The sequence below is a fragment of the Tamandua tetradactyla genome, chromosome 8 (genome assembly GCF_023851605.1).
Source record: "Tamandua tetradactyla isolate mTamTet1 chromosome 8, mTamTet1.pri, whole genome shotgun sequence".
NCBI classification, from domain to species: domain Eukaryota; kingdom Metazoa; phylum Chordata; class Mammalia; order Pilosa; family Myrmecophagidae; genus Tamandua; species Tamandua tetradactyla.
This window is the reverse complement of record NC_135334.1, coordinates 35,999,801-36,010,750: the sequence shown is the minus strand read 5'-3', so window position 1 is coordinate 36,010,750 and position 10,950 is coordinate 35,999,801. Positions and strand designations below refer to the sequence as shown.

The following is a 10,950-nucleotide window of genomic DNA, read 5'->3' as shown; positions in this document are numbered from 1 at the left end:
TCTGTCTCATCGCCATTTCATTTTACTTAATATCTTCAGAAAGTACTTATAATATAGTCTATAGTTTTAATTAATGTACATTATATAGACAGGTCTAAGTGCTACATTGCTTAGAAACTCAATTTTTTGCATTCGTTTCTAAAAAAGCCTCAAGACACTTTTAAAAAAGTGTTTTGAAACTTTTTAGAACCATAGTGAAAAGAATATTACCTTTCTAGGATTATTATCTTCTCTGGAAAAAAAAATAAGTCAATTAAAGTATAGGGGGTGCATGGGTAGTTCAGTGGTTAGAATGCCCGCCTTGCATGCGGGAGACCCAGGTTCGATTCCCGGACCATGCACCCCCCTAAAAAAAATCTGTATACTGGCTAAATTACTAAAATAGTTTTTTACAAAACAGTTTATTATAAATGGCTATGAGTTTCTATTCCAACATTTTGTAACTCTTAGTGATTGGAAAATGGAACAAACTGCTATTTTCAATCTTTGTAATAAGTATTTCAATCTTCCCTATAAGTATGGAGATTAAATTTGTTACTTAGGGTCTTCTCTCATTTTTTTCTCCTGCAGTGGGAGGAAAGGGGCTGATTCAGACAAGATCAGAATTTAAGGGAAATATTTCAAATGCCATTTCATCAGATTGAGATAGTTAACTATTCTGTTTAACGATTTGAGAGGAAAGCTTCACTGGGGTCTTGGGAGCATTAAAATGTTAACTAAGAGAGCTGATTTAAAGGGAGCATCCCTAGCAACCTGGTGGCAGTCCAATTCTCGGTTACATCCTTACTTTTTTGGGGGTGGGGTGGTGGGATGGTGGTGGTGCATGGTCCGGAACTGGGTCCAGGTCTCCCACATGGAAGGCGAGTATTCTACCACTGAACTACCCGTGCACCCGATACCCTTAAGTTTTTAATAAACTTTGTTAAAGGCTTCTGCCTAGGGGGATTAAAGAGAAGGAAATGAGTCAATGTTTAGGAGTAAAGTGAGCTGGAGAAAGCTACAGGCACATGAAGAACTGGAGTTAATTAGGAAGGAAGTCTGAAGCATTAAATTTGAAGCGCGGACTGATGAATGAGTACTGTGGATCCTCAGAAACTCAGAGAAGTGCTTTCTGCAGTCATGTGGGATGAGAACAGAGTTAATTTTTCAAGGGTTGAGTCCCCAGAAGGTTCTTTGTTTCAATTTGAGTGGTAGTCTAGAAGAAGGACTTGGAAGCCAAGGTCCCTCATCACATAGGAGAACCAAAATTATGATAAAAAATGAACTTGTCACACACAGGAAAAATTACAGGGACAAATTGAGAGAGAACATCTGCCCACTGCAAACATTTAAACTGCCTTTTTGGTTACCATTTAGTTTCTCAATTTGGACCCGTCACCTCTTCAGTCCTCTCAGCATCTGCATGTATGAGGCAGAAAGGTTCCATTCTGGCCGCAGGTTGGTCCTGTATGCTGTGTCCAGTGAGGTAGGGTTACTTTTTGGCCCTGTGCAATCAGCTAGCTTCTGCTGCTGTCTTCTGTTTCTCATGAACATTTGGTCTGTTCTTGCATAGTTCTGTCAGGGCCTGTAGTATCTTCCTGCCTTTGACTCACCTGAAGTCTGGCTGTTACTCCATTCATTTCAGACAAGGCCTTGAAGTCTATATTGCAGGACATGTCATCCCAGCTACAGAAGCCACTCTAACAATACCTCTTCATCCTCCCCTCTCCACTCCCAATACTCTCATTAGTTCTAAGACTTGCCTGAGCCACTAAAAACCCAGGGCCCCTGGAAAAGGGTGTAGCAAGAAATGAGAACCCTGGCATCCACTCTGCTCTACCTTTTTAATTTCTAATAATAAATACAGACATAATATTAATTCTTTTTTGAAATGCATTTTAATAAGTTAGTAACTTTTATAGAACTGAAATATTTACTATACATTAATATGGTTAATATGGACATAAAACCGCTGACTTCATTTCTTATTATGCCAAAACCCATATTCTACTAATATGGAAATGAAGTAAATTATGTGTGTATGCAATGAAAGTAGCTTTGGGTACCAACCCCCAAGAAGGGAAAAGGTCACTGAAGCTACTGTGCAACTGTAGGGAAAATGGGGGTTGCATGTTTACTAATGAAAGTTGTGGTCATTCTCTTATCCATTACTGCCTTTGAGAGGAAGCACAAAATTAGATATAATTAAAATTCACTTAGGACAAATAATTTCCAAGCACTAAAAAATTAGGTGGATAACTGACTTTGAATCTGTAATTTCATTTTCAAGAACCAACTATACATATGCTATACAATCATACAATCAACTATTTATGCTCTCCAAAGGTAGGCAATGCAGTATGTAATACAATTTCACACTCTTAAATACAAAAACACTTCATGATTAGCTTTTCCATACAATAAAAAGAAACAAAAGTTGTATAAACTACCTAAAAACCAATTTTCTTCAGGGAATTTTAACATGAGCAAGGTATCAAATATTACAAAAAGAATAAATACACATTAATAGATAACTAAAGTACATGGTGGCATTCTAAAATGTAAAATTCTAACAAATTAAAATAATTTCCTTCTACATGAAAATAAACTGCAAAATGTGCAGATATATTAAACTCATTCAGTAACAATACACCTATAAGATATTTTGCTTCACAGTTAGATCAATAAAACGTATGTTTATTGCTTGCCTTATTAAATGACAGGCGAGTCACTGGGTCTAGAAATGATGAAGATATATACCTACCCCTAGGACTTTCCAGCTAAACGAAGAAGTCAGACATATGAATAAATATTTACATTACAATGTGATACTTATTATTAACAGAGAACTGTACTGAGTTTTTCCAGCAAACTTGTTAACGCTTTAGAACAATTTCATAATTTGCTGAGCTAGTTGGACCATTATGGTTGGGTATTGTCAAAGTTAATGAAATGAACCTAGCTACTTGAGCCATACTGTTATTCAATTATGGCCTTATTTTATGAAAATATGCTCTAAACAACTGGACTAAAAGCACAGATGAGTCTCCAAATTTACATTGTTACTACCACAAGACTCGTCTGTATTGATGTGTGAGCAAACTGATCTCTCATTAATCAATAAGGATGTGATTGCTTTGTTTCCCTTTTTTGCATACTTTCTGGAGTCTATTTTAGAAGCTTTTTTAAAAATTCTGAAAACCATGTCCAATGACAAATGATTAAAAGACATTTAAATTTAGGGTAGTGCAACAGTGGCTTAGCGGCAGAATTCTTGCCTGCTATGCCAGAGACCCGGGTTCAATTTCCAGAGCCTGCCCATGCCAAAAATAAAAAAGACATTAAAATTTGGCTTGCGAATTCCTCTCCCAGAAAATATGTTTATGAATATGTTGACGGGAGGTAGGAGGAAGAAGACGAAGCAAGGCTCTAGCCCAAAATGCATCTATAAGAGGTAGAGAACTAGGTGAGGGAATGAGATGTCTGAATTACCAAGTTCGCTGGAAGTGGACCTTGAGGTAGGATCAGTACATGAAGTGGATTCACCAGTGGTGGTCAGACTTAAGCCAGTCAAAAGGCAATAGAGCTAGGATAGATTTTTTTGAGGCATGTGTACATGGAGAAGGCCTAATCCCCACCAATGTGGGAGCTGTAAAAGTCCTCACCATTTGAACAAAAGAACAATGAGGCCTTGGTTTTGGAGGAATGGAAGACTTTGAAAATATGTGAATGATTGGCATATGCCCTAGGACCAAGGGCTGAAAATTTTTACAGGGAAGCAGGGTTGTATTCAGTTAAGAAGAATCTTCTCAAATACGTGTTGGAAAAATGAGATAACTAAAAACATTGAAATTGAAATAGAGTTTGAAGAAATATGTCAAGAATTTGTTTTAGAATGTTTTAGAATTTAAAGGGACTTCTTATACCAGGTAAGAAGCTGTATTAGATTCTAAGGTTCTTTTAAAGTTTTAATATGAATCTATGATTTATAAGAGTAATCTTTTGTTAATTGTATAATAGTATCATCCTGTGATTAAAATTCCTATTTAGATATTAAATTTGATGACCCATCAGTGTCATCAAATATAATTACAAACATACTAGATTTTAAGACAAAGATATTCTTTCAGATTATATTTTTAACTAGAATCACTACTATATATTTGGTTATATAAATATATTTACAAGGAAATAAGAATGATAATTTAGAAACAAAATTTTTGATATTAGTCTTTCAGTTTCTATCCATTATAAAATAAACATGCACCTATGATACACAAAAAAAATCCCTATAAGCAGTTGACTATAAATGTTAACGCCATTGATAGACATTTGCCTGAGACATTAGGAAAAAAAAATCCCTTAAATGAAAATGCCCCTAAAATAATGTGGCTTTGAGAGTCAAGTCCTATTGAAATCCTCAGTATGGGGAATCCTTGAAATCAAGTTCAGTTAAATGCTGAATAACACACAGGGGGAAGCAATTAGTCATATAGCAGAAAACTGTTGAGATCAAAATGTGTAAATAGAATGCAGAAATCTTGGGTTCTGCAATCCTGTGTACAAAATAATTGGGTTAAAAATCTACCAGTCTTTGTTAACTAGTCTCTTTCTGAAGTATGGCTTAAAAGTTGTTTTGCTTTCCTATAAATTCTAGCCCTTTATTCTATATTGCTCTCTAGAGCTGCCCCTGGAAGACATTTCTGGACCCTTCACTTTCAACTCTAAATATGAGTTGAGTTTCCAGTACATTCAAACTAGACTGAGATGATGATCTAAATGTAACACTATATATATTCAACTGTATATTTAATGATTGCATTATATTTATTGCTTCCAAATCTCAAAACATAAACAAATGCTTCCCAGTATACTTGATTTCTCAAATAAAACTTGAAAATGTATTCAATTGCTCTTCTTGATATCTGAGAAAAATGCAATCATATTGCAGCTCACGGCCTTCAAAGAAATAATATTCTAGCTTTCAAGGATAGTATGTAATGGATATTACTGTGGTATTTGGTATTCCCTCCCAGTACCAAAGTTGAGTGATATGGAATATAGCTAATTTTGATTGGGCAAATATCAAACTTCATTTTAAGGGTATCAGTGTTCAAAGGGTGTTCAAAATTTTAATTGAAGTTTGAAGTTTACTCTAGAATTGTTCATTAACTTAGAATTGATTTTATATAAATGTTAAGTTTTATATTTAATAATGCTGGATACCTACTTTATATTTTAGAAGACTATATGGAGTATTTTTTTGCATACATAAGCCAATGTGGTGGAGCAAGACAAATGACTTAGAAATATTAAACAGAATGTTTTCCACAGGATTAACATTAATTTGGAAAGTGTCCCTTACAGACATGAAAAATAGTTCCTCCTAGGGATACCGGGAATAGATGTGAGGGGTTGCTGAGAATTATATGTCAGAGATCCAGAATGGAGGGCAAGGTGAGAATGAAATATATGGTTCTTGGACAGTGAAGCCAAACTGAATGGCAAGAAAGAGTAGAAACATACAATGAGTTTAGTCACTGACCCTGTATGTATGTAATTGGATTCCTTAAAGTTTAGGAAGTAATACCATTTTTCAATAAGGAAGATAGAGTAAATGAAAGTGCTACCTTAACAATGATGCAAAATGAGAGACTGAGATCAGATATTAATGGAGCCAAGTCCAACTATGGTGCCAAGGAAAAAAGAACTGTAAATAAAGGAAGAGTTAATGGGGTTTACAATAAAGAGTACAAAGATAAAAGTACAAAGAGATGACAATAAGTTAAAGTGATTGACAAAAAACACACAGCAATTGTAGAAACTAAGGCAAAAACCTTGTGCATTAGAAAATGTATTTAATCAGATGCCAAAGGAGCCAAATAGGCCTTGGTAACAAGGATATTTCTGGAAGTATTACCGTAAGTTAGCGGCAATGAGAAGATTGCTGAAAATCGAGATGATGATAACAATAATGAAACAAAATCTGGAAGAGATTAGATTTTGCTTTAGTTTCTTCTTTGCAGAAAATAATTCCTAGAAGTAGTGATTAATGCAATATTTATTTTAACATAATTATTTATATATACTTAAATTAACAGTTCAGAATATCCACATACAGGTCACCTATTTTGTTATCGTCTTTCTCAAACTTGTTTTCAAAGCTTCCTCACCCCCCAGACACATACATGGGAAAGGGCAGAGCCAACCAGTCATATGCTTATGTAGGAAGGAAGGCCACCAGTTCTACAGGATATATTTTATGCAACTGTCATCTGATTAGGAACAGCTTCTGATTTTGGAATTGCATGATAATATAGTCTAATATTCTGTTCTCTTTTGAAAAATATACGTGAAATTATGATTGCATAAGTTTATATGGTAAAATAAAGGGACCTTTATCTTGGAAAAACTATTAAAGAATACATTTACAACAGATTAACATTTACTACAAAGCATGGGAATGTCTATTTGGTCTCAGAGAAATCCAATTTACATTTCCTAAGATTTTAAATAAGGGGTCTTAAAACCTAAAATGATTATATCTTTTAAACTGATTAAAGAAACATACCCTATTGTAAGGCAGAAGCATTCTAGTTGTGAACAAGGGTGATTGATACTTTTGCATTATATTTTTGGGTTAAAGATGTTTAAACATTTAAACAGATGCTTGTTGCAAATACTAGTATCAATACAAAAGCCCCATTTTTATTAAATTCAGCAAGTAATTCACTCTGAATGATTTACTGAAGTAGTAAACCAATATGGTGTTATAGCATCACAGCACATTGGTATAGTATTCACCGAAATCTGAAATTTCTTACTGGAACTTAAATTTGGACATTTGAAAGGTTTAAGAAATGCAACAGTAATGATCCACATATTTAAAGGTCAGATTTTCTACATCCTTAATTATATTGGAACCTGACAGTGATACCCAAAAGGTATTTTAGGACAATCATCCTGGAATCCAAGGTAATCCATTTGCAAACATGTTAAGATTAACTCAGGTCACATGTAATTTAGAACTACTAATTAAATTTAAAATGTTATTTTACTAAGCTTGGCAAGAAAATAAGGAGGCATAACACTTCTAGAAACTGAAACCTAATGACAACTTAAACCTAATAGAATCAGCAATTTTAAAGCAGTTCAGTAGCTGCCACTGGCATAAAGGTATTATAACATGGTACATTATGTGCTTAATGAAGAGACGAATCATGAAAACAAAGTTACACTATGTTTAGTGTACTGTTTAGAAAGCTAGGGAAGTATATTGCATATTAGAAAAAATTCTGAGCAAAAAAAAAAAAAAGGTAAAAGAAAAGTGCTTAAAAGTAGTTAACATCAGAAAGGAGGAATTCCAGAATTATTATATATACCTGCAGTAAAAAGGTAGTATTCTCAGCCTTTCCTATTTTTCACTTTATATAATATGGAGTATACAACAATCTATTTTTATTACCTAAAGACATTTCTTCCATCTAAAGAGTACAAATCTGCAAACTTTGATTTGTTTTTACTAGCCTTTCACAGATAAAATACTTTAAAAATCAAAGCATCAAAGCCTATGGCTTTTATGTACATATGAAAATACTTTTAAGGACTTCTGGATTCTCAAAGATTAAATTATATTCAGTATAATTTTTGATATAATGTTAATTAATTTATGGTGTATATGCACAATAATTCTCTAATAGCAGGAACATTTTAAGACATAAAGATCTTTCCCCAGTTATTAGGATTAATAAATTTACTATGTTTCTAGAACTGTTATAGTTTCAGACTGCCTAAACACTATTTTTAGAAATGATTAGAAAACCATGGGTCCCTGTATTTATTAAACTGAACTACCTGGCAATAAAATTCAGTTAAGGCTTTAGGCATTGGTGAAACTTCTTCCCACTCTGACCTGCTACTATGGTAGACCTGCACTTCATCTGTTATTTCATCTGGTGCATAATCACCACCTAATATATAAATTTTATCTTCAATTCCAACTGCACCTGCATTAAAGCCTGCACATTCAAAAGATCCTTCACCCTTCCAAACACAAGTATCTGGACAAAAACTATAAACCTTATAGGTGGAAAGGTCACATATATACAATGTGTAATTTACTGGAACTGCTTTAATTAGGGTTGCATGAAAAAATTGCCCAAATTCTGCCACTAGTTCAGACCACTGATCTGTTGTAGCATTGTATTTGAAAAAGCAATCAAGAGATGGGTTAAAAGCATCAGTAATCTCTACCTCTGATCCAAGAACATAAATTACATTTTGGCATGCACTTGCTTCTGGATAGTATATGCCTCTGGGCAATGGGCTAACAGACATCCACTCTTTGGAAAGAGGATTATAAGATTCAACATCTAAGAGACTTTTAATGTCCTGAGATCCTCTAGTCTTTCCACCAATGACAAATAATCTACTGAGAGCCATAACTGATGTATGCATGGTTCTTGGTGTTTTCAGAGCTGACACCAAGAAGAAATCATTTTTGACAGGACAATAGCACCAGGTTTCATCAGTGGCATCATGATATGACTCAGCAATATGAAGTCGAACTGTTCTACAACAATTCCCTTTGCAACCACCTGTCAAGAATATTTTCTCTCCGTAACTAGACAGACTAGATCCTGGCAAATCAATCAGGTGTGACTGTGGTAATATTTTCCATGAATTGGTTTTAATATTATAACAAAATGTATATTGATTTTCTCCATTTTCCTCAGTTTTGTGAACAAATATGTATTTTTCAGTTGTGGATGGTCGGGCATCAGGGAAAAGTCCACTGGAACCTTGCACACACTTAACTGCATCCATAATTATGTCAAAGCAGTTTGTGTTTCTGAGTAAACACTCTTCATTAAGCAGACAGTCTTGAAGTGTCTCCTCAGCTAACTGATGTAATCTTACTTTTTTAATCAAATGAGGGAGATGCTTTTGCCTTGATTCTAAGTTATGTTTAGTCCAACTAAGGACCACTTTCAGTACAGTTTCTTCTTCAGGAACATTTAATTCATCTGATTCCAGACACTTTTGCAGTACTCCAAAATTCATCTCTAAGAAATCACTGGATTTAAATAATAGAGAAAAGTGATGTTGTACAAAGTACAATGCATGATCAAATAAACGGGTAGAGCCATAGCTATCTGATATAGATAATAATTGTAAACAATTAACAAGATCAATACTTTTTATTAAAAAGTCACTGCAAGCTTTGGAAAGGAAAGAAACTTGAAGAAATGATGACAACTGGAAGAACATTTCCACATTATCATCTGTTATTTTTGTTTTTCCAGTATATGCATAATCAAGAAATGCTTTTACTGCTTTGGAGGATAAATTAGTGATGGTAACACTTCCATCATCTCTTTCTTTCATGTTTACTTCAAACATAGCCCTGCAAAAATAAAGAACACAGAAGGACAAGTAAAAAGCAATATTTCATTCCATAGTTATTTTTCAATATTATCTCAGAGGTTTTCTTTACCCTTGGGACCATTTAAAAATAAGATTTACATTTTATAAAAATAGTTTTAAAGAGCATCTTAAATTATTTTAATATCTAGAAGAATAATTTATGCATATTAATGTCAGAAAACATGTATTATATAACTCTCATGCTGCAAAACATATATTAACTAATGTAAAATATACTATAAAAATACAAATTGTATATATTAATTTGATATTCTCATATAACTCATCAAATTAGGGTAAAATCTCTCTAATGGTAGAATTTCTTTATGAGTTAATTAGTACTAACTATGCTGGTGATAACTAAATATGCCTTTGGATATAATACTTTTTGGTTTGGGATTTAAAAGTATTTTCAAGTTAATCTTTAATTTGTCAGTAATGAAAAATGTGAAAGATGGTGAGATACCAGATTGTCCATGAGGGGAAATCCACCGAATAAGATAAACACAAATACACGTCTATACAGACACATTTTATACAGTACTTTAGAGCAAAGGGAACGTGATTTCTTAAAACTAAACAATAACAGTGTACCATCACATCAAAAAGGGTGGATATAAGTTTTCATGATAGCCACTGAGTGATGAAAATTGGTCCCCAGATTTGAATAACTAGACTAGCTTGAAAGTTCTTCATAACAAGTCCTAATTTATTTACTTTTACATGGTAAAGTTGACAGAATCTAAGGAATTGGGAATTTCTTTGACTACATTTAAGCAAAAATATAAATTATTTGGAATGTTTTGGTAGGAGACTAAAATGTATTCACTATTGGTTTACTAAGAACAATACTACCATCCACCTTTATATTAACTTCATATTCACACTTGTTTATTTTACACTTATAAATAAACCCAGTATGGTGGTTGACAGTGGAAGAGCAAATGGAGATAAGATTAAGATTAAAGTGGACAGAGCTACAACAAAGAACCAAGAACAGTCAACTGAGCATTAGTTCTGATTTAATACGGGTTTGTATTTGTGATACTATGCTTCAGAATACCCTTGTGAGCAACGCCTCTAGGTGTCCAAGTACTCTAGGGGGAAAACCAATTTACTGGAGTCTACTCTAGAGGGTAACTAAAACTACTAAAGAGGCAAGAGAATCCAACTGAAAAATATGAGGTGCTTTCCAAATAAGGGACTCTCCTTAGGAACAGGAACTGCCTTCCCACTAGGCAATACATCTAAATGCAAACACAAAGAAATATAGTTTAAAAAGTGTGTGCTTACTACACATTATGCATAGGGTTTCAATAAAATGTTTATCAATTTAGAAAGATTAACTTGTGATAATAAATATATTAGATTATTAAGATATCTAAAGAGAGAGCAGGCTTCTAGAGCCTGACTGCCTGCGTCAGCATGGAAGTTTTGCCACTTATCAGTTGTGTGACCTTGGGCAGGTTACTTAATCATTGTGCTTCAAATTACTCATCTGAAAATGGGGATATTGATAGTATCTATATCCCACTGGGTTGTTGA

The 10,950-nt window shown here is 33.7% G+C and overlaps 1 protein-coding gene and 1 non-coding gene across 3 annotated transcripts in view; one reads left to right on the top strand and one right to left on the bottom strand.

Annotated features, from left to right (window-relative positions):
- Positions 1–269: 269 nt before the first annotated feature.
- Positions 270–341, top strand: TRNAA-UGC (transfer RNA alanine (anticodon UGC)). The gene has a single exon. It is a non-coding gene; the product is annotated as a tRNA-Ala (tRNA).
- A 3,873-nt stretch (positions 342–4,214) lies between these two features.
- KBTBD3 (kelch repeat and BTB domain containing 3) overlaps positions 4,215–10,950 on the bottom strand; it is a 42,495-nt gene continuing 35,759 nt past the window's right edge. For both annotated transcript variants that reach the window (XM_077113091.1, XM_077113090.1), the window contains one exon: positions 4,215–9,385. In XM_077113091.1, coding sequence (XP_076969206.1) covers positions 7,783–9,385 — 1,603 coding nt within the window. In that variant the 3' untranslated portion in view covers positions 4,215–7,782. The remainder of the gene's footprint in view (positions 9,386–10,950) is intronic.